Raw genomic sequence first — 25,207 nt, 5'->3', positions numbered from 1 at the left:
CCAGTAGTCTTTCAGGACAGCCACTATGAGAGATAGACTCCTCCTCTTCCTTTGGAAACACTGCGCCAGCCCATAAATTCTTACTTCCCATGCCGGACTTCAGTTTATATCGAGATTACCTCCAGCCAGCTGGGAAGACACAAGAACACATTAATAACATATTTATCAAATACCATTATCTTGCTGCGCTCTGGTCTTCTGTAAGACTCCCCCCAAATTTCGGGAGGGAACTAGGGCTGTCCTGAAAGACTACTGGAAAAGACGTTACCGGTAAGCGTAACTCTAATTTTCCCTAATGGTCTTTCAGGACAGCCACTATGAGAGGATAAACGAGCACTTACCAGTTAGGGTGGGACGACAGCTTGCAAAACCTTTTGCCCAAAGGCCTGCTCACCTGCCGACACCAGATCCACTCTGTAGTGTTTTACGAAAGAGGAGTAGCTGGACCATGTTGCTGCCCTGCAAATCTGTTCTGGCGTTGCTCCCGCTCTTTCTGCCTGGGAGGCTGCCATAGCTCTAGTAGAGTGTGCTTTAATACCCACTGGGATTTCTTTCCCTGCAACTGAATAAGCCTGCTCGATGGCTACTCTGAGCCATCTAGCAATAGTTGCGTCGGGACGCTTTACAACCTTTTCTGGCCCTGGAAAACAAATAAGGAGTCTGACCTTCTGAATGTCTTGGTCAGTAATAGTGTAGGATACATCTCCTAACATCCAAATAATGAAATTTTAGTTCCCTCTCGCCGGAGGGATTGGGACAAAATGAGGGAAAAACAATTTCCTGGCTTCTATGAAAGCCGGATGCCACTTTCGGCAAAAAGGCCGGATCGGTCTTTAAAACTATCCGGTCCGGAAAAATAACGCAAAAGGGGGCCCTGACTGATAAGGCCTCCATCTCACTGACCCTCCTGGCAGTTGTTACTGCTACCAGAAACACTGTCTTCAGAGTAAGTTCTCTTAGAAGACACTCTTTTAAAGGCTCAAAGGGGGGTCCAGTTAAGCTTTGTAAAACGAAGGATAAATCCCTCCTGGGAAAGGACAGGCCCTGGACCGGCCTCTGTCTAGACAGAGCCCTAAAGAATCTGACTACCCACGGGTTGGCAGCCAAGTGATCTTCCAAATAAACACTGAGGGCTGACACTTGACCCCTAAGGGTACTAATGGATAAGCCTTTATCTGCCTCGCATTGTAAAAATTCCAAAACTGCGGAGGAGCTCCGTACTGGGAAAGAGCTCTCTCTGCGCACCACTTGTTGAAACGTAACCAGACCTTTTCATAGATCTGGCGAGTTTCCTTTTTCCTATTGTCCAGGAGGGTAGAAACTAGCCTCTCTGAAAACCCTTTAGCTTTTAATAAACCCTCCTCAGTAGCCAGGCCGTTAACTTCCACTGGCGTACTCGTGGGCAGAGGAAACCAGCTGGTTGCTCTGAAGAGAGGCCACTGCTCTGTTCAGCTTTTGTACCTTCTCTCTTGGCAGAAAAACTCTCAACAGTGTTGAGTCCAACAGGAAACCTAGATAGGAGATCTGTTGTGAGGAGATCAGGCTGGACTTTTCCAAGTTCAGAAGCCACACCAGGTCTCTAAGGACCCTTTTGGTTAGATCGAGACTGTGTTGGGGATGCTGCAAATAAAAGCAGGTCGTCCAGGTAGGCTATTATACATATCCCTTGGAGCCGAAGAAAGGCCATGGCCTCTGCCAGGACCTTGGTAAAAATGCGGGGTGCAGAGGATAGCCCGAATGGCAGGGCCTGAAACTGAAAGTGTACTGTTTCTCCCCCTAAATCTATGGCAAGGCGTAGAAACTTCTGCGAGGCCTCCGCTATAGGTATGTGCAAATACGCGTCCCTTAGGTCCAGAGACACCATGAAACAGTTGCGGGGTAGAAGAGCCCTTACTGAAAAGATCGACTCCATGCGGAATCTTTTGTATGTCACTGAAGTGTTCAGGGGCTTTAAGTTCAGAATCAATCTGAACTTTCCTGCGGGTTTTTTTACTACGAAAACATGAGAACAAAACCCCCTTCCTGCTTTTGGGACCCTGAGAATAACATCCTGATTCTCCAATTCCCTCAGAGCTTCCAGCAAGGCCTCGGCCTTTACCATGCACCTGGGTAGATGCGTGACAAGGAGCCTTTGAGGGGGTGGTCTTAAGAATTCCAAGAGGTACCCCCCTTCTTATTACCCCTAAAATAAATTGATTGGGGGATATTGTCTCCCACTGTGGGAGAAAGGCCCCCAGTCTTCCTCCCACTGTAGCTGGAATGTCACTGGGTTTTACGGGGCTGGACAGGAGGGCGAAAAATCGCCCCTCCTCTGCCCCTGCCTTTTTGGGGCCAGGTTTTCTTTTTCCCCTCTGGTTTAGGGGTTTCCCTACGCCCTTGCGGACGAAACCCCTTTTTTGTTTGTACGGGGGTTTTCCGTTTAAGAGGAAAGGATTTTTTCCTGTCCGCTGTTCGGTCTAGAACAGTCTCTAGCCCTGGGTCAAAAAGGAGGTCCCCTGTCAAAGGTATCCCACATAGTTTTATCTTGGAGGAATCGTTTTTAGCCAGAGGGCCCTTCTGACGGAATTGGCTAGAGCCGCCGTTCTGCCCGACATGCGGACGGACTCAGCAGAGGCATCTGCTATGTAAGCGATCCCTCGCAGCATAGTAGGGAAGTACGACAGAATGGTTTCCTTATCTGTGCCTGCCTCAATATGTTGTTGGATCTGAGAGAGCCAGTGCTCTAAATTGCGAGCCACAACTGTAACTGCCATTTCAGGCTTTAAATTGCCGATAGCTGAGTCCCACGCTTTCTTAAGCAGAGAGTCAATCCTTTTGTCCAGGACATCTGCCAAGGGCCCCATGTCTTCAAATGCCAAATCTGTGTTTGGAGACCTGGGAGAAAGCGGCATCTAATTTGTGATTTTTATTCCAAAGGCATGCCGGGTCCTCTGAAAATGGGAATCTTCTTTCGAGGGATCTAGATAAAAAGGGCTTTCTCTCTGTATCCTGCCACTCCTTTTTAACTGTTTCCATTAGAACTTCGTGCACTGGAAACACCCTTCTTTTTGGTTCCCCTAAACCTAAATACATTTGGTCATGAAGGGTTAGGGGCTTCTTATCTGTCTGGATACCGAGGGTTGTATAAAATCGCTTTTAAGAGGTCCTCTACCTCATCAAGGGATAATTTATATCTGGAGGCTTTCCTGGACCCCCCGTCCTGGTCCTCCCCCTCTGAACCCTCCTGGGAATCGGAAGAGGAACTGTGTGGAAGTTCCCTTCCTGTCCCTGAAGGGCCTGCAACCTCTGTCCCCCCTGTAGTAGCAGGTTGGACCGGAGCAGAACTCTGTGCTAGAGGTGGGGTTGTATCCTGGGGAGTTGGACCCGTGGGAAGCTTAAATTTTTCAAAAAGGGATCTAAAAGAAGAGAAGGTGGACGAGAGCTCTTTGACTGAAGCTGTCCTGACTCCTGTTCAGATTCCCTTTCCCTAACGAGGGAGTCAATACAGCCTTTGCACAACACTTTTGTCCAAGATTCCCCTAAAATGTCCCTACAGGAGGCACACTTCTTTTTAGAGCTATGCGTAGACTTAGTTTTTTCCGTAGCTTTCTGAAATAAGTAAAAAACAGAAAAGAGACAAAGTCAATACAAAGCTTGGGATACAACCCTGGGAGTGCACTAGACCCTTTTTTTAAAAGAAGGGATCTGAGCCTCCCCTCCCCCCCGGCCACCCAGGGGGTCTGCCCCCCCATGATAGAACCATACATTGGGGTGGGGGGATCCTAGATAGAGAGTACCCCTCCCCAGGGTGCTCTTACCTTAGGAATACTGGAGATAGTGTCTGTTGGTTGAGCCTCAGCTTCTGACATGACTGCAGGTGGCTGCTTACTACAGAGTTCCACGCTGCCTGTGTGCGTTCCGAACGCATCTCCAGCTTGTGCCCGGCCCTCCTATCAGCTCCACGACCCGGAACCGGAAGTCGATCGTATTCGAGGTCAAGCCTTCGCTTCCGCCGGATACGACGTCGCCCGTCGTTCGGCCCGCTCGGTTCAAAGAAAAAAAGGGGCGGACTGTACCCTTGTACAAGGAAATCTTTCGAACGGCTTGCCAGCTGCGTCCCTGTAGACGTGATAGGAGTCCCCCACGAACTGAAGCCGCGCTCGACTAGGAAGGGGTGGCAGTACCTGGTAAAGTAAACCGAACATCCGAACGGTTTGAACCCAGCTTTCTCCTAACGAAGCCCCTGCTTCTTTCAACCGGGTTCTTGGCGAAAGAATGGCCACAGCCTCCCGGACTGATCGGCCTGGTTCCTTGCACAGTGTCTCCCCGCCGGAGGAAACACTAATAACTGAGGTCCGGCAGGGGAAGTAAGAATTTATGGGCTGGCGCAGTGTTTCCAGAGAAAGAGGAGTCGTCTATCTCTCATAGTGGCTGTCCTGAAAGACGATTAGGGAAATCTTCAATAGAGATAAAAACTGCTTATAAGAGACACAAGTTAAAGAAAAAGACTGTTTATCTAAGTCTGAGAATAGCTTTTCTTTAAATGTCCTATACTCATGAAATCCCAGTAAGTTCTCAGGATCAGCAGGGGGAGATAGCAATGTCCAGCAATTTCCCCATGGCAAGTGCCAGAAGCTGTAGGCAGAGTGATTCTCGGAGTATCATTAATACTTTTCCTGTTGGTTTTAGTTTTTGACAGAATGACCACTGACTAACATGATGATTGCAAGTATCTGAAGATAGCATATTTACGCATTAATATATTCATATTATCCTGCAATATTAACATTCGGTTGTAGCACCCGCTTTTAGCTTTTGTTCTTTTTATTACAGTGTGGTTTATACTTGACCATATGCTTGTGGAGCTGCAAGACGATGACACATGTTGCTACATGGACATTATAAATGGACTCTATCGCTGTCCTGCAAACTACATATTCTGTACATTTAAACACATTTCTCTTCTGTAATTACAGTTTATGCAATTCACCTAACTTGGTCAACCAGAGGAATGATAGAGCAACAAACTCAGGTAATGGGGTAAAAAAAAAAAAAAGGATACTTACTTATACAATATATAAAGTTCCAGACTACAATCATCATGTAGTAGTGCAGACAGGGAAATGCATATACTAATGTTCAAATATTAGTCCATCATCCCATCAACAAAAAATGTTTTGCTTGTAATCTCCAACGTGTTTTAAACACACCGCACCGATATAGGAAAAGTGTCATCAGAGTTTGCAGGAAAAAAGAGGACTTCCACCACCAACACTACTGCCGCTTACCAGCTACACTGATCCCATCTCAGAGACCAGATATCGCCAAATCAAAAACGCTTCCTCTGAGTCAGGACTGCATGGAGGGTGTATCCTCTTTAAGCGCTTGGTTCAAGTGGTTAGAAGAATCCTACGGCCACACCGCTTATTCCAATGGTTAGAAAAATCCTACGGCCACACCGCTCATTGCCCAGCACATATAATAACGAAAGGAATCGCCATAGTGCGATATAGTCACGAAATGTAATATAATAAAAAAGATTGCACTTACATCAAGTAGAAAAAACTTTGCTTTGTAAACAAACAAATTCGCCGGCCGGCTTAGTAACGCTGCCCGTCGCTTCCGGGTCCAGCGTAGATCGCGGTGACGTCAGTACGTCGCTCCTCCCTACGCCGTTTCGTTATAGGTAACGTCTTCCAGGGGCACGTTACCTATAACGAAACGGCGTAGGGAGGAGCGACGTACTGACGTCACCGCGATCTACGCTGGACCCAGAAGCGACGGGCAGCGTTACTAAGCCGGCCGGCGAATTTGTTTGTTTTACAAAGCAAAGTTTTTTCTACTTGATGTAAGTGCAATCTTTTTTATTATATTAAATTTCGTGACTATATCACACTATGGCGATTCCTTTCGTTATTATATGTGCTGGGCAATGAGCGGTGTGGCCGTAGGATTTTTCTAACCATTGGAATAAGCGGTGTGGCCGTAGGATTCTTCTAACCACTTGAACCAAGCGCTTAAAGAGGATACACCCTCCATGCAGTCCTGACTCAGAGGAAGCGTTTTTGATTTGGCGATATCTGGTCTCTGAGATGGGATCAGTGTAGCTGGTAAGCGGCAGTAGTGTTGGTGGTGGAAGTCCTCTTTTTTCCTGCAAACTCTGATGACACTTTTCCTATATCGGTGTGGTGTGTTTAAAACACGTTGGAGATTACAAGCAAAACATTTTTTGTTGATGGGATGATGGACTAATATTTGAACATTAGTATATGCATTTCCCTGGCTGCACTTTGTTAATATTTTTGATTTCATGCTTTATTTATTCACTCATTTGCTTCACATAGCATTTATCGGATCAGTATAGCGCAGCTTATTTGGGAATAATTATTTGAATTGTGGGTATCTCACGGTTAAAGCTGCTGCTGCGTTTATAATTCACAATTTTTTTTTTTTTGTTTCATTACTTCACATTAAGTTTACATAGGAACAGCGCTGTATTTTTTAGGTTTTTATCATGTAGTAGTACTTTACCAGACAATAACAGTGTATAAACAAGTATAAATACTACCTCCATCAGCCTTTTGTTCTTCATCGTCTGTTAAGTCAATTACAGCCATGGGTTGATTATCCTGTTCAAAATTGGGAAGAAAACAAAAAGAAAAAACAAAAGAAAAACAAAAAACAAAAATAAGGTTAAAAACCGGGAATGACACATTTTGTCAATACCTGTACAGAACCAAATTAAAACACATCTTATCCATAGTACTGAACTTTCATTTTTATTTGCAGTTTGTTACCAAATATAAGTATGTGCCGTACATACCAGTGTTTTATTTCTGTGCTCCTTGATAGATTCCATTATTTTACGAATGGCTAGACAAAAGAAAAATGGTATTAGTACAAACTGCAGCATTTTTAATGTTTAAATAAACCTATGCTGGAGTTCAAATTACAATATCTCACAAAAGTGAGTACAAACCTCACATTTTTGTAAATATTTTTATATCTTTTCATGTGACAACACTGAAGAAATGACACTTTGCTACAATGTAGTGAGTGTACAGCTTTTTTAACAGTGTCAATTTGCTGTCTCCTCAAAATAACACAGCCATTAATGTCTAAACCACTGGCAACAAAAGCGAGTACACCCCTAAGTGAAAATGTCCAAATTGGGCCCAATTAGCCATTGTCCCTCCATGCTATCATGTGACTCGTTTAGTGTTAATTTGGTATTATCGCTCTCATTCTCTCATACTGGTCAGTTCAACATGGCACCTCATGGCAAAGAACTCACTAAAGATCTATAAGAAAGAATTGTTGCGCTACACAAAGATTGCCTAGGCTATAAAGAAGATTGCAGTTTAACAGGACAGGTACAGCAGTTTAACAGGACAGGTTGCACTCAGAACAGGCCTCGCCATGGTTAACCAAAGAAGTTGAGTGCACATGCTCAGCATTATTTCCAGAGGTTATCTTTGGAAAAAAGAGATATACGTGCTATGCATACTAGCTCATTATGCCTTTGACTTGCAAGTTGCATTTAAAAAAAAAAAAAAAATAGCCTTTACTTCTTCTTTAAGGTCTTTAACTGGTTCCCGACCAGCGCACGCCGATGTACGTCGGCAGAATGGCACGGGCAGGCATATTGGTGTACAGATACGTCCAATCTTCAATGCCGCCCTGCCATCGCGAGCACGCTGCCGGGACCCCCATGAGTCCGGTCGCGGGTCCCGCGGACTCGATCGCCGCGGGCACACCCGCGATCGTCTCACGGGACAGCTGAATGGAGGAAATGCAGTGTAAACAGCATTTCCCCATTCTGCCTAGCAACTAGTGACGCTGATCTCTGTTCCATGTGATTGGAGCAGAGATCAGTGTTCACTAAATGAAAGCCCAACCCCCCCACAGTTAGCAACACACCCCTAGGAACACTTAACCCCTACACTGCCACCCACTGGTTAATCCCTTCACTGCCAGTGTCATTTACACAAGAATCACTGCATTTATATAGCAGTGATTACTGTATAAATGACAATGGTCCCAAAAATGTGTCAAAAATGTCTGATGTGTCCGCCACAATGTCACAGTCACAAAAAAAAAAAAAAAAAAAAAAAAAAAAAAAAAATCGCTGATCACCATGACTAGTAAAAAAATATATAATAAAAAATTATTAATAAAAATGCCATAAAACTATCCCTATTTTGTAAACGCTATAACTTTTTTGCGCAAACCAATCAATAAACGCTTATTGCGATTTTTTTTTTACCAAAAATATGTAGAAGAATACGCATCGGCCTAAACTGAGGGAAAAAAATTTTTTATATATATTTTTGGGGGATATTATAACAAAAAGTAAAAAATAATGTGTTTTTTTCAAAATTGTCGCTCTATTTTTGTTTATAGCGCAAAAAAAAACGCAGGGGTGATCAAATACCACCAAAAGAAAGCTCTATTTGTGGGGAAAAAAAAGGACGTCAATTTTGTTGGGGAGCCACGTTGCACGACTGCGCAATTGTCAGTTAAAGCAACGCAGTGCCCAATCGCAAAAAGTGGTCTGGTCTTTGACCTGCAAAATGGTGCGGTCTGTAAGTGGTTAATAGACAGACCAAAGCAAGAGGTATATAAAAAGGTATAAATTTATTATGAAATCACAATAGTAAACATATGGAAAAGTGCACGATACATAAAAACAATATCCGATATCATGCCGCCGATTTGCAAAATGGTGCAGTTTGCACTCCAAACTTGAGTTCACAGCGGTGTAGACTTCCAGTTTGGAGCGCAAACTGTGGCATTTTTCGCGTTGGTGGCATGATGACACGGGATGAGACCCCGCCCCTCTTAGGGGCGGGCTCACGCCGCGCTGTGGGACTTTGGGAGTTGTATTTCAGCGGATTCAACCATACTCCTCTCATTTACTGCGCCAGCGGATTGCCATCCAGATTAATAACGTGATTGGCCACCAGCTTCTTCACACTGGTTCATATACCAGCCCCTCAGGTCTCTCAGTAGATGCTGGAGGATCACATGGGGAACGTGCAGCACATTCTATCTACTATATCTCTCAGGTATATTGTACCACTGTCACCTTATCAGTAGTATACCCCAACTTCATAGCTGCAACTCAGCTGTTTGGATGGTCACTTAGTGTGTTATTTATTGTTTGTGCACTTTGAACGGACCATTACAATTATTCTATTCTATACTTCTAATTCAGCTAGACTGGCCAAGTATAAGCAGGAGCTATCTGGCTCCACTGGCTTGAGTCCTCGTAGTGAATCATGTTTTGCCCAGTTTATGGCCCTGAGACTGTTGTTCTCTGGAGATGGATCTTCCTACTACCCATGATTGGACCATCCTATCCCTTTCAGATCAGTTATGAATGAAGTGTCTTAATATGCAAGTAATTTATATATTTTTTTCTGATAATACATGCTATGTTAAATCAATGTATAGTGCTTTCAGCTGAAACCGTATTGATCTCTATTACTTTATATTAATATTGTATACTCTTTATTTTAGAAAACTTGTATCCATCTGAATAACTAAACCTCTGAAGGAGGACTTCTAGTCCGTAACATGCAAGGTGTTATACACTGTATTGACCGCCACTAGTCCATTCTGCGCCAGGACAGTGACCATCTCATACAACTGTATCATATTGGGTATCAGATATTGTTTTTATGTATCATGCACTTTTTCCATAGGTTTACTATTGTGATTTCTTAATAAAATGTATAGTTTTTATATACCTTGTGCTTTGGTCTGTCTATTAAAGACCCTAAGGGGTTTGACCACCATGCCTTTTGGTACCAGGTATCTTGCTATTTGTTCTGATTTTGGGCCAGACAGACCAAATACTATTCACACACAGTCCAATCCCTAGTTCAATTTTTATTCTCTTCTAAAGATGATGCACAAGAAAGCCCACAGTTTGCTTAAGACAAGCAGACTAAGGACATGGATTACTGGAACCATGTCCTGTGGCCTGATGAGACCAAGAAAAATGTATTTGGTTCAGATGGTGTCAAGCGTGTGCGGCAGCAACCAGGCGAGTACAAAGACATGTGTGCCTTGACTACAGTCAAGCATGGTGGTGGGAGTGTCATGGTCTGGGGCTGCACGAGTGCTGCCGGCATTGGGGAGCTACAGTTCATTGAGGGAACCATGAATGCCAAGATTTACGGTGACATACTGAAGCAGAGCATGATCCCCTCTCTTCAGAGAGTGGGCTGCAGGGCAGTATTCCAACATAACTGCCTCAAACACACCTCCAAGATGACCACTGCCTTGCTAAAGAAGCTCAGAGTAAAGGTGATGGACTGGTCAAGCATGTCTCCAGACCGAAACCCTATTGAGCATCCTCAAACGTAAGGTGGAGCGCAAAGTCTTCCATACCTCAGCTCCATGATGTCGTCATGGAGGAGTGGAAGAGTTAGCAGGGCAACCTGTGAAGAGTTACCAGTGGTAACCTGTGAAGCTCTGGTGAACTCCATGCCCAAGAGGGTAAAGGCAGTGCTGGAAAATAATGGTGGCCAAAGTATTGACACTTTGGGCCCAATTTGGACATTTTCACTTAGGGGTGTACTCACTTTTGTTGCCAGCGGTTTAGACATTAATGGATGTGCGTGGAGTTATTTTGAGGGGACAGAAAATTTACACTGTTATACAAGTTGTACACTCACTACAGTGTAGCAAAGCATAATTTCTTCATTGTTGTCGCATGAAAAGATATAATAAAATATTTACAAAAATGTGAGGGGTTTACTCACTTTTGTGAGATACCGTAAATCGTAATGAAGTAAAAAGAACCATAAGGAGGTGCACGTGCCTGCACATGACTGCCCTTTAAGCTACAGCCAGCAGAAAAATTCTGCAACATACAGATGATCAAGGGCTTTTTCATACCATGATGGCCCTGAATCGCATAGTAATGCACAGCACTGTCCTGTGCGATTCACATGTGATCTAGGTGCAGTGCAATATTAGCTCATTAATTTGAACGGGCTCAAATTGTGTCGAACCACACCAAAAGTAGTATATGCAATACTTTACAAAACACACAGTAACCGGATCCCATGGTACTACTCTACCATGTGATTCGATGTGTGAAAATGCACTGTTTGCAACCTGCATTTGGGGCTCCATTAAGTTAACACTGACAAACGCACAGAATGCAGGTTTTCTGGAGTGCTTATGATACACAATTTTACAGCAAAATAAATTGAAAAGAAATTCTATAATATAGTCAGATGTGTAGCATTTATTTTTTCGGAGAGGTTTCTCACGTGACACTATTACAGTATTGCATGCACGGAATAATTATGAGACGTTACCTTACACATTTTAAAATTTCACCTCACTGGTAAACTTTAACTACTTAAGGACCGCCTCCTGTATATATACACGTCGGTACTTTGAAGAGGGATATCTCGGTAACGGCAGCAGCTGCTGCCACAACTGAGATATCCCTCTTTTCAGGAGGCAGTCCTGTTTACGATAATGGTGGTCTCCATGGCAGGTTTCGCCGCAAAATCACCATTAGCGGCAGGTGAGGTGCCACCCCCCCTCCCGCTGCTCTTCGCCACTTACCAGAGCCGTCGGTAGCAGCAGAGGTGATCGGGGTCCTTTCCTGTGCTGGGTATGGAAATGATGAGGCCAAGATGGCCCCCACTCGTCTCTATACCATAGGAGATAGGAGAGCGGAAGCGACATCAAAACTTCACTTCTGCCCATACCTCTTAACCACTCAAGCCCCGGACCAATTTGCAGCCAAAAGGACCAAGCCCCTTTTTGCGATTCGGCACTGCGTCACTTTAACGGACAACTGTGCGGTCGTGCAAAATGGGGCCCAAACAAAATTGGCGTCCTTTTTTTCCCCACAAACAGAGCTTTCTTTTGGTGGTATTTGATAACCTCTACGGTTTTTATTTTTTGTGCTATAAACAAAAATAGAGCGACAATTTCGAAAAAAAAGCAATATTGTTTACTTCTTAAAGAAGGCAAGGAGTAGTGATGCGCAGTACTAAGTTGGGAAATTTTGCCTCAAAGGCCAATAGATTCTATAAGCACCAAAGTTATTAGGTAGTAAGTGTACTACCGCCCAGACTGAAAGGGTGGTGTATAAGAAACCAATGTGCGTATTTTGTGAGGGAATGGTAAGAAACCCTCACTACTATAACATAATAGTGTTTGGAATGAGCATCCAGTGAATATAAAGGCATAAACGAGAAAAAATATAATAATTAAAACTGGTGATTCCCAATGCGATTTTTTAGAATTAACAAAATCGTATAAAGTGATAGTGCTGAACAATGAGTAGGTCCGTGTGAATATCTCCTACATCATAAAGTGAATTAAATAATATACATAAAGCAATCAACAAAATGTATAGTGATTATTGATGCGATATGTTAAAGTTAACAGAATTGCATAAAAAGTGCCAGTGCTAGACAGTAAATAGGTCTGTGGAAATATCTACTACACCATAAAATAAAACAATATACATAAAACAGTCACTAACTCATTAAATCAATTATGTGCAGAGAGTGGTTGATTGTGACTGACAAAAATCGCATAAAGTGCCAGTGCCAGGAAAAGGTTATAAAATGAATACGTGTGGGTGTCTTTCTACCAAATAATAAATTGTATAAGTACGGTGAAGCAAATACAATTGTGCGAAATTGGCAAAAGAAAAATAAAAGTAAAAAACGCATAAACAATATTAGTGTTAAAAAAGGGGAAAAAGTAGAATCTCTCTAAAAATAATCCAAAAAAGGTGTGCACAATAATTTAAGAGCTATATAAACAAACAGAAAAAATTGTATAGATTGCACAATGACATATATCAAGATGTGTCCATTCAAAGTTGTGCGACAACTGGTGGCGATTATATCAAAAATCGCATATAACAAGAAAATCGCATACGGTGCTGGTGTTTCGATTTATGTGCACTATAGAGTAGCAATGTAATCGGTGGTGGTAGTGGTGATGGTGAATATATCCCACGTGGCCCTGTGTACTCGAGATATGGGTGTCCCCTTACCCTACAGCTGTAAGGTAACAGCATATAACATATAGATCCTCAGGATTCCTGGTAATCTTTATCCCTCGAGGTCCTGTTCCTGTGTCCCCAAATCCTGACGTCTCCTGCCTATTGCGCCGTGTTGGTCTCCTTAAATGGTCGCTCAGCAGTACTCAGCATGGGGGGGTACCTCGGCGGTTGGGTATTATGCGAGGGGTTAAACAGATAAGGAGGAAGGGAGCCCCATAGCGTAGTAATTTTGAACAATATTGAAGTTTATTCAAATAAAATGGATAAAATACTCACAAACATATAGAACTCGTGTGTGGGGTATAAACGAGCCTCGAGCTCGATTGCGTCACTTCCGGTAGCATCCCGACGCGTGTTCGTCACGGTCACGTGACTTCATCAGGGGATGACTAGTGCTCAGGGAAGTGTCTTTAAATAGAGACCATGATAGCTTATTTGGCGGCCATTTTGGGGAAGACCCGGAAGTGTCCCGGCGGCCATTTTGCGGTCTACATCGTCGCCGGAAGTATGCGGGCGGCCATTTTTTTGGTTATTACACCATGTTTAATGTGTCTTATGGCCGTAAATAGGTACGTGGCCATTTTTTTTGGAGGTATCTCCAGCGGAACGCTCCAGCGGAACACATCCCTGTATGGATGTCACCGCCTCCTTAGTGAACAGCGTTCTTAATTGCAAATAGAGACAAGGGGATGTATTTAAAATATGCAATATGGGCTGCAAATTAAAAAAAGGGTTACAAATTAAAAAAAGATGAACCCTCTGTATATTTATTTTATAGAATTGTTTGTATTAGCAAGTTTGGAGTAAACAAATACTGGTATTAACTCTAAAAAAATATATTAAATATGTCCATACGGAACTATTATAGAAATTACTAAAATAAATAATGTATATATATGAGGAAATAACATTAAATATCGAAATATACATAAAAAATATATATATATATATATATATAAAAAAAAATTTTTTTTAATTTATTTATAAGTCTATTTAAATATGGAAAAACTTACTATTTAGAATATTAATAACGAGTGAAATTAGGCTGGAATAATTTGTAAGGCCTTTCTATTTGTAAAGTAAGGTGATAGTGATTTTATCCGAGTGGTAAACCAGATTAGAAATTAGAATTAAAATAAAACATATAAAAAATGTATTTAGTTAAAAAATGGAAAATCAGGTAAAAAAATATAAATGAAATAAAAGACGAGGGAAGTGATTCCCATTGCTGCCGGAAATGATGTTTAGAGCAAAAAAATATAAACATATTCAGGGCATTAAAGCACAGAAGCTAAAATACATAAATGAAGTGCGTATATATGTGTGCACCCTCCCCAATGTGCATACATATGTACATGCCTGTGCATGTTGCTATTGTGATTAGGTATACCCCGGTGATTTTACAACATGCAGATAGTCAGAATCTATAGTGGGGGTAGTTAAAAGGGGGGGGGGGGGGGTAGGAGGCACCTAAGGTCAGAGATGTGTAGAGGGCAATAATGAAATATAAAAATTGATAAAATATTAAAATATATATAGAAATATATAAAACGTTCCGAAAGATCTGAAGAAAATCGCTCAAAAATAAGGGGTGATTAAAAATCGCTAATGAAGCAATTCAAATCAAATTCCACGTTGAGTCCCTTTGGCGTGAATGTGTCTAATGTGAATATCCATTTGGACTCGATTTGGCTGAGGGTTCTTACTTTATGTCCTCCTCTCCAATGTTTAACATAAGGCTCGATTCCCCAGAATTTAAGTTGGGAGGGATCTTTCTTGTGGTATAACGCGAAGTGCCTAGATACGCTGTGTTTGTCAAATCCCTTTAGTATGTGCTTTACGTGTTCTTTGACGCGTACTTTAAGTGGTCTCTTTGTACGGCCTATGTACTGAAGGCCACAGCTGCATTCCAATGCGTATACCACTCCGATGGTATTGCAACAGATGAACTCTTTAATGTCATAGCTTACCTGTACTGGTTGAAGTGAACTCTTTTTTTCTTCTCATTAGGACGCTTTGTTTTGGTACATGCGTAGCACCGTTTGCAGGGAAAAAATCATTTTCCCGTGAAAAAGGAGAGTCCCCTACTTGGTGGGTCTGGGATATTCTTCACTATTTTATCCCTAATAGTGGGGGCTCGCCTATATACAAATTTTGGGCGAGTGGGCAAAATATCTTTTAGACATGTATCTGAGCGTAGTATCTCCCAATTGTGTTTAATGATTTTATTTTTATTTTTTTCCACCTGTTTAAACTGCACATTGAAGTCCAAGATGATCGGGATGTTGTCCTGTAATGTCTCATTATGGGGTTTGTTTTTTATGAGGTCTTTGCGATTTAAACTTGCTACTTCTGATATTTTCTTGTTGATAAATTCTTTCTCATAGCCTTTTTCTATAAATTTTTTTGTTTCATGTTTCTAGCTTGTTCACGAAAATGTTCCTCTTGTGTACAGTTGCGTCTCAGGCGCATGAGTTGGCCTTTTGGTATGTTATACAGCCAATTCCTGTGGTGGCAGCTTTCCAATGGTAAATAACTATTGCGGTCTACACTTTTGAAGTGTGTTTTTGAGACAAGTTTTTTATTGTCTTGTATTATTTCCAAATCTAGGAAAGTAATAGATTCGTTACTTATCTCCCACGATAGTTTTATATTCCTGTTGTTCATATTTAACTTTTCCAAAAAAGGTAATCAATCTTGATCGTTCGCCCTTCCACAGTATAATAACATCATAGATGTATCTTCGGTATGTGTGCAATTCGTTTGGAGGATTGGCAAATACTTTCTCTTCCTCCCATTGTGACATGAAAAGTCCTGCGACGCTTGGGGCGAATTTCGCTCCCATGGCTACGCCCGTTTTTTGATGGTAATCATTTTTATTGTACCAAAAGTAGCTGTTTTTCAGACAGAAATCGAGACATTTTATAAGGAATTTTCTCTGGGAGCAGGGGAGATCTGTATATTTCCGTAATCCCCATTTTGTTGCCTCACAAGCTTGGTGGTGCAGAATTATTGTGTAAAGTGAGGCTACGTCCGCCGTAGCGAGCCACCAAGGTCCCTCTTCTATTGGTATGTCGTCTATAATTTGCAATATGTGCTTGGTGTCTCTCAGATATGCACGTGTCTTCTGTACTGCCGGCTGTAGGTAATAATCAATATATTGCCCCATTCTCGCTGTCAAAGAGTCAATGCCATTCACTATTGGTCTGGGAGGTGGATTTTCCTTATCTTTGTGGATTTTCGGTAGAGAATAGATGATTGGTGTTCTGCATGACTCAGGTATTAAATATTTGGCTTCTTTCTTGTTGAATATATCCTTCTTTAGGCCCAGATGTACCACTTGTTCAAGTGCTTTCCTACATTTAAAGACTGGATTGCTCAAAAGTCGGACGTATGTGTCTTTATCTTCAAGCAGAGAGTTCATACTTATATTGTATTGATCTTTAGACAGTATTACGATGCCTCCTCCTTTATCTGCTGGTCGTATGACCAGGTCTTTCCTTTTTGTTCATTTCCGAATGCCACTTTTGATATCTTTCGGTTCATCGCGCTTCTTTATCTTTAGTTCTTTCACCTCCTCAAGGACAATACGTTTAAAAACTTCTATATGTTTATTATCTTTAGTTACTGGATTAAAAGTCGATTTATTTCTTAGAGTACTGTGCATAATTTCATCGGTAGATCTTGTGGTCTTGGGTTTACATGGATTACTAATTAAGTACTTCTTAATATTTAGTTTCCTCACAAATTTCTGGATTCCAATGTAAGTATGAAATTTATCGAGATTTTTTGTAGGTGCATATTTTAGACCTTTATCGAGAACCCCTATTTCTTCATGGGAGAGTGGTTGTCCGCTAAGGTTAAAAATTCCTTTGCCCTTCACTCTCTTTTGTGATCTCTTCCCCCCTCTACATCCTCTCTTTCTGGTGTTCTTCTTTGGTTTCTTGAATTTTCGTTCCTCCTTGGTGGGTCGTTCTCTCAGCCTCTCTCTAAAAAAGACCTCTCGTATTCCATGTCGGATTGTCTATGTCTATCCGCTCTATCGTCTTCCCATCTTTGCTCCAAGGGTGCATAATAGTTAAATGTTGGGATCGGGCTTCTTTCATATGTACGGTATGGTGTTTGGGGAGGAGGATTCTGGTATCCACCTTCTCTTCTCTCATGTGGTCTATAGGGGCTTCTTCTCCTTGGTGCTTGTGTATCATAGGGGCGCCCTCTGTTATCATTGTTTGGTCCTCTAATAGGAGGAACAACAGAACAACGGACCAAGGCCTTACTATGACAATAGAACTTACCATCAACAAAGAGACAATAGAGGACCAAACAATGATAACAGAGGGCGCCCCTATGATACACAAGCACCAAGGGGAAGAAGCCCCTATAGACAACATGAGAGAAGAGAAGGTGGATACCAGAATCCTCCTCCCCAAACACCATACCGTACATATGAAAGAAGCCTGATCCCAACATATAACTATTATGCACCTTTGGAGCAAAGATGGGAAGACGATAGAGCGGATAGACATAGACAATCCGACATGGAATACGAGAGGTCTTTTTTAGAGAGAGGCCGAGAGAACGACCTACCAAGGAGGAACGAAAATTCAAGAAACCAAAGAAGAACACCAGAAAGAGAGGATGTAGAGGGGGGAAGAGATCACAAAAGAAAAAGAGAGTGAAGGGCGAAGGAATTTTTAACCTTAGCGGACAACCACTCTCCCATGAAGAAATAGGGGTTCTCGATAAAGGTCTAAAATATGCACCTACAAAAAATCTCGATAAATTTCAAACTTACATTGGAATCCAGAAATTTGTGAGGAAACTAAATATTAAGAAGTACTTGATTAGTAATCCATGTAAACCCAAGACCACAAGATCTACCGATGAAATTATGCACAGTACTCTAAGAAATAAATCGACTTTTAATCCAGTAACTAAAGATAATAAACATATAGAAGTTTTTAAACGTATTGTCCTTGAGGAGGTGAAAGAACTAAAGATAAAGAAGCGCGATGAACCGAAAGATATCAAAAGTGGCATTCGGAAATGAACAAAAAGGAAAGACCTGGTCATACGACCAGCAGATAAAGGAGGAGGCATCGTAATACTGTCTAAAGATCAATACAATATAAGTATGAACTCTCTGCTTGAAGATAAAGATGCATACGTCCGACTTTTGAGCAATCCAGTCTTTAAATGTAGGAAAGCACTTGAACAAGTGGTACATCTGGGCCTAAAGAAGGATATATTCAACAAGAAAGAAGCCAAATATTTAATACCTGAGTCATGCAGAACACCAATCATCTATTCTCTACCGAAAATCCACAAAGATAAGGAAAATCCACCTCCCAGACCAATAGTGAATGGCATTGACTCTTTGACAGCGAGAATGGGGCAATATATTGATTATTACCTACAGCCGGCAGTACAGAAGACACGTGCATATCTGAGAGACACCAAGCACATATTGCAAATTATAGACGACATACCAATAGAAGAGGGACCTTGGTGGCTCGCTACGGCAGACGTAGCCTCACTTTACACAATAATTCTGCACCACCAAGCTTGTGAGGCAACAAAATGGGGATTACGGAAATATACAGATCTCCCCTGCTCCCAGAGAAAATTCCTGATAAAATGTCTCGATTTCTGTCTGAAAAACAGCTACTTTTGGTACAATAAAAATTATTACCATCAAAAAACGGGCGTAGCCATGGGAGCGAAATTCGCCCCAAGCGTCGCAGGCCTTTTCATGTCACAATGGGAGGAAGAGGAAGTATTAGCCAATCCTCCAAACGAATTGCACACATACCGAAGATACATCGATGATGTTATTATACTGTGGAAGGGCGAACGATCAAGATTGATTACCTTTTTGGAAAAGTTAAATATGAACAACAGGAATATAAAACTATCGTGGGAGATAAGTAACGAATCTATTACTTTCCTAGATTTGGAAATAATACAAGACAATAAAAAACTTGTCTCAAAAACACACTTCAAAAGTGTAGACCGCAATAGTTATTTACCATTGGAAAGCTGCCACCACAGGAATTGGCTGTATAACATACCAAAAGGCCAACTCATGCGCCTGAGACGCAACTGTACACAAGAGGAACATTTTCGTGAACAAGCTAGAAACATGAAACAAAAAAATTTATAGAAAAAGGCTATGAGAAAGAATTTATCAACAAGAAAATATCAGAAGTAGCAAGTTTAAATCGCAAAGACCTCATAAAAAACAAACCCCATAATGAGACATTACAGGAAAACATCCCGATCATCTTGGACTTCAATGTGCAGTTTAAACAGGTGGAAAAAAATAAAATCATTAAACGCAATTGGGAGATACTACGCTCAGATACATGTCTAAAAGATATTTTGCCCACTCGCCCAAAATTTGTATATAGGCAAGCCCCCACTATTAGGGATAAATAGTGAAGAATATCCCAGACCCACCAAGTAGGGGACTCTCCTTTTTCACGGGAAAGGGATTTTTTCCCCTGCAAACGATGCTACGCATGTACCAAAACAAAGCGTCCTAATGAGAAGAAAAAAAGAGTTCACTTCAACCAGTACAGGTAATAGCTATGACATTAAAGAGTTCATCTGTTGCAATACCATCGGAGTGGTATACGCATTGGAATGCAGCTGTGGCCTTCAGTACATAGGCCGTACAAAGAGACCACTTAAAGTACGCGTCAAAGAACACGTAAAGAACATACTAAAGGGATTTGACAAACACCGCGTATCTAGGCACTTCGCGTTATACCACAAGAAAGATGCCTCCCAACTTAAATTCTGGGGAATCGAGCCTTATGTTAAACATTGGAGAGGAGGACATAAAGTAAGAACCCTCAGCCAAATCGAGTCCAAATGGATATTCACATTAGACACATTCACCCCAAAGGGACTCAACGTGGAATTTGATTTGAATTGCTTCATTAGCAATTTTTAATCACCCCTTATTTTTGAGCGATTTTCTTCAGATCTTTCGGAACGTTTTATATATTTCTATATATATTTTATCAATTTTTATATTTCATTATTGCCCTCTACACATCTCTGACCTTAGGTGCCTCCTACCCCCCCCCCTTTTTAACTACCCCCACTATAGATTCTGACTATCTGCATGTTGTAAAATCACCGGGGTATACCCAATCACAATAGCAACATGCACAGGCATGTACATATGTATGCACATTGGGGTGGGTGCACACATATATACGCACTTCATTTATGTATTTTAGCTTCTGTGCTTTAATGCCCTGAATATGTTTATATTTTTTTGCTCTAAACGTCATTTCCGGCAGCAATGGGAATCACTTCCCTCGTCTTTTATTTCATTTATATTTTTTTACCTGATTTTCCGTTTTTTAACTAAATACATTTTTTATAGGTTTTATTTTAATTCTAATTTCTAATCTGGTTTACCACTCGGATAAAATCACTATCACCTTACGTTTACAAATAGAAAGGCCTTACAAATTATTCCAGCCTAATTTCACTCGTTATTAATATTCTAAATAGTACGTTTTTCCATATTTAAATAGACTTATAAATAAATTAAAAAAAATTTTTTTTTATATATATATATATATTTTTTATGTATATTTCGATATTTAATGTTATTTCCTCATATATATACATTATTTATTTTAGTAATTTCTATAATAGTTCCGTATGGACATATTTAATATATTTTTTAATACCAGTATTTGTTTACTCCAAACTTGCTAATACAAACAATTCTATAAAATAAATATACAGAGGGTTCATCTTTTTTTAATTTGTAACCCTTTTTTTAATTTGCAGCCCATATTGCATATTTTAAATACATCCCCTTGTCTCTATTTGCAATTAAGAACGCTGTTCACTAAGGAGGCGGTGACATCCATACAGGGATGTGTTCCGCTGGAGATACCTCCAAAAAAATGGCCACGTACCTATTTACGGCCATAAGACACATTAAACATGGTGTAATAACCAAAAAAATGGCCGCCCGCATACTTCCGGCGACGATGTAGACCGCAAAATGGCCGCCGGGACACTTCCGGGTCTTCCCCAAAATGGCCGCCAAATAAGCTATCATGGTCTCTATTTAAAGACACTTCCCTGAGCACTAGTCATCCCCTGATGAAGTCACGTGACCGTGACGAACACGCGTCGGGACGCTACCGGAAGTGACGCAATCGAGCTCGAGGCTCGTTTATACCCCACACACGAGTTCTATATGTTTGTGAGTATTTTATCCATTTTATTTGAATAAACTTCAATATTGTTCAAAATTACTACGCTATGGGGCTCCCTTCCTCCTTATCTGTTTAACCCCTCACATAATACCCAACCGCCGAGGTACCCCCCCATGCTGAGTACTGCTGAGCGACCATTTAAGGAGACCAACACGGCGCAATAGGCAGGAGACGTCGGGATTTGGGGACACAGGAACAGGACCTCGAGGGATAAAGATTACCAGGAATCCTGAGGATATATATGTTATATGCTGTTACCTTACAGCTGTAAGGTAAGGGGACACCCATATCTCGAGTACACAGGACCACGTGGGATATATTCACCATCACCACTACCACCACCGATTACATCGCTACTCTATAGTGCACATAAATCCAAACACCAGCACCGTATGCGATGTTCTTGTTATATGCGATTTTTGATATAATCGCCACCAGTTGTCGCACAACTTTGAATGGACACATCTTGATATATGTCATTGTGCAATCTATATAATTTTTTCTGTTTGTTTATATAGCTCTTAAATTATTGTGCACACCTTTTTTGATTATTTTTAGAGAGATTCTACTTTTTCCCCTTTTTTAACACTAATATTGTTTATGCGTTTTTTACTTTTATTTTTCTTTTGCCAATTTCGCACAATTGTATTTGCTTCACCGTACTTCTACTATTTATTATTTGGTAGAAAGACACCCACACGTATTCATTTTATAACCTTTTCCTGGCACTGGCACTTTATGCGATTTTTGTCAGTCACAATCAACCACTCTCTGCACATAATTGATTTAATGAGTTAGTGACTGTTTTATGTATATTGTTTTATTTTATGGTGTAGTAGATATTTCCACAGACCTATTTACTGTCTAGCACTAGCACTTTTTATGCGATTCTGTTAACTTTAACATATCGCATCAATAATCACTATACATTTTGTTGATTGCTTTATGTATATTATTTAATTCACTTTATGATGTAGGAGATATTCGCACGGACCTACTCATTGTTCAGCACTATCACTTTATACGATTTTGTTAATTCTAAAAAAATCGCATTGGGAATCACCAGTTTTAATTATTATATTTTTTCTCGTTTATGCCTTTATATTCACTGGATGCTCATTCCAAACACTATTATGTTATAGTAGTGAGGGTTTCTTACCATTCCCTCACAAAATACGCACATTAGTCTCTTATATACCACCCTTTCAGTCTGGGCGGTAGTACACTTACTACCTAATAACTTTGGTGCTTATAGAATCTATTGGCCTTTCAGGCTAAATTTCCCAACTTAGTACTGCGCATCACTACTCCTTGCCTTCTTTATCCTGTAATAGGGGTTCAAGTACCCCATTTTCAGTGTGTGCAGCGGTACAAAAACTAGATTTCTTCCTGATTAGGCGCAGGAATAACTCCTTTTATAATTGTTTACTTCTTGCTATAATATCTATCCCCCAAAAATATATGAAAAAAAATATTTTTTTTCCCCACAGTTTAGGCCGATACGTATTCTTTTACATATTTTTGATAAAAAATATTGCAATTAGTGATTATTGATTGGTTTACGCAAAAATTAAAGCGTTTACAAAATTTTAGTAGTAATGGCAGCGATCAGCAACTTTTATTGTGACTGCGACATTATGGCGGACACATTGGACATTTTTGGGACCATTGTCATTTATACAGCAATCAGTGCTATTTAAATGCACTGATTCCTGTGTAAATGACACTGGCACTGAAGGAGTTAACCACTAGGGGGCAGTGTAGGTGTTATGTATGACGTTATGTGTTTTTTTTTTTATTGTAGGGGGCGTAGCCTGGCATGTGACGTAACTGATAGTCTTTCCCTATAAAAAGGGAAGAGACGATCGGTGACAGCCACAGTAGGAAGCACGGGGAGAGGTTTGTTTACACAGACCTCTACTCGTTCTTCAGCTCTGTGACCCGATTGCGGGACACCAGTGGCGATCGGGTCCGCTGGTCCCGCGGCTAAGGAGCTCAGGATTGGACCCACGGCTGGGCACTTAAAAAGCAACGTACAGGTACGTGCATGTGCCCAGCTGTGCCATTCTGCCGACGTATATGTGAAGGAGGCGGTCCTTAAGTGGTTAAAGGAACATTTTTTTCTATGTCATTTTTTTCAAATGATATTATTGCATGTAAGTCCAAATATGAGATCTGGGGACTTTTTGACCCCAGATCTCATATTTAAGAGGACCTGTCATGCTTTTTTCTATTACAAGGGATGTTTACATTCCTTGTAATAGGAATAAAAGTGATCCCTTTTTAAACAGTGTAAAAATAAAATCAAGCAAAATAAATAAGAAAAAAAAATGTTTAAAACACCCCGTCCCGACGAGCTTGAGCGCAGAAGTGAATGCATACCCGAGTAGCGCCCGCATATGAAAACGGTAGTCAAACCACACATATGAGGTATTCGCCACGATTGGTAGAGCGAGAACAATAATTCTAGCCATAGACTTCCCCTGTAATGCAAAACATGCAACCTGTAGAATTTTTTAAATGCCGCTTATGGAGATTTTTTAGGGTAAAAGTTTGACTCCATTTCACGAGCGGGCGCAATTCTGAAGCATGACATGTTGGGTATCAATTTACTCGGCGTAACATTATCTTTCACAATATAAAAAAAAATGGGTAATTTTACAGTCTTATTTTTTTAATCAAAAAAGTGAATTTTTTCCAAAAAAAGTGTGCTTGTAAGACCGATGTGAAAATACGGTGTGAAAAAAAGTATTGCAATGACCGCCATTTTATTCTCTAGGGTGTTAGAAAAAAAACAATATATAACGTTTGGGGGTTCTAAGTAATTTTCTAGAAAAAAAAAAAAAACACTGTTTTAAACATGTAAACACTGAGTCTGAAAAAGGACTGGTCCTCAAGTGTACTGTATGGGGCATGTCTATAAAAGCAGCGAATGTGACATTCACCAATCATTCAGGTTAATCCCTCTGGTGCATGAGTTTTAGAAATTAGTTATTGATTCATCTGCAGTGAATGTCACATTCGCTAGTTTATGAACACATTCCCTTGTTTATGAGGACCAGTTTGATTATAACACTATACTGTGCTGTGCTAAAACTAGAATACTATGCTATTAGATTTATGCCCCATACACACTATCAGATTGTCTGCTGAATTTTTTCCTTCAGGTTTACCAAAACTATGTAGTGCAAGGGTCTGCCTGGTTGCAATACAAACTGAAACTCCTAAGGTTTGACCTCATGTTATATGGTTTTGGTAAATCTGATGGAAAAGCTCAGCAGAAAAACTGATAGTGTGTATGGGGCTTTAGGATATTAGTAGCATTTTTTTTTTAAATGCTTATTCCTGAACGCTTCATATGAAAATACATTTTTGAGTCACTCAATTTAGATACCTGAATGATCCACTTTTTTTGAGGTTTTCCTTTGGTGTTCAGCTTGTCCTTGATCACTGAAAAATATATAGGAGGTTCACTGTAATTAGATCTTCCATCGCAAGTTAAAACAGTATTTTTGACTTACTATACAATCTGTTTTCTTAAAGTGGAGCTTTAGGCTATGTTCACACCACCACCTGCCACCAACAAACCTGTCCAGGGGATTGGCAGAAAAGCTGCAGGTATCGGCAACGGAGAAGAGGAGTCTGCAGAGCCAAATCCAGCAGACTCTTTATCCTTCTCTCCAACTGCTCACACTGAGTACCCAAGCGGTCCCTAGGGGCCCACCTCCCTGAGCGAAACGGAGTGACTCCCACTGCACAAACCATACTCTTATTGGTATATAGGAGGAACGCGCTGGATTCATCTCCTCCATCTCCTAAATGCTGTTTACCTTACAGCAGTAAGGTAATTACCTAGTATACTCCACGGGTGTCAAACACTGAAGGATCACTTTTCAGTCACTGTGTCACCAGATGTGGTTGA

General features: G+C 40.9%; 1 protein-coding gene across 1 annotated transcript in view; it reads right to left on the bottom strand.

Annotated features, from left to right (window-relative positions):
* ATF7IP2 (activating transcription factor 7 interacting protein 2) overlaps positions 1-25,207 on the bottom strand; it is a 273,655-nt gene that overhangs the window by 81,236 nt on the left and 167,212 nt on the right. The window contains exons 7-9 of the mRNA XM_077448852.1: positions 24,680-24,735; positions 6,803-6,852; positions 6,548-6,608 (exon numbers count right to left, since the gene is read on the bottom strand). Coding sequence (XP_077304978.1) covers positions 6,548-6,608; positions 6,803-6,852; positions 24,680-24,735 — 167 coding nt within the window. The remainder of the gene's footprint in view (positions 1-6,547; positions 6,609-6,802; positions 6,853-24,679; positions 24,736-25,207) is intronic.

The sequence above is a fragment of the Lithobates pipiens genome, unplaced genomic scaffold, assembly GCF_037356315.1.
Source record: "Lithobates pipiens isolate NorthernLeopardFrog02 unplaced genomic scaffold, aLitPip1_a1.2 Scaffold_22, whole genome shotgun sequence".
Classification (NCBI taxonomy): domain Eukaryota; kingdom Metazoa; phylum Chordata; class Amphibia; order Anura; family Ranidae; genus Lithobates; species Lithobates pipiens.
Note: the sequence above shows the minus strand (reverse complement) of the source record. Positions and strands in the feature narration are given on the sequence as shown.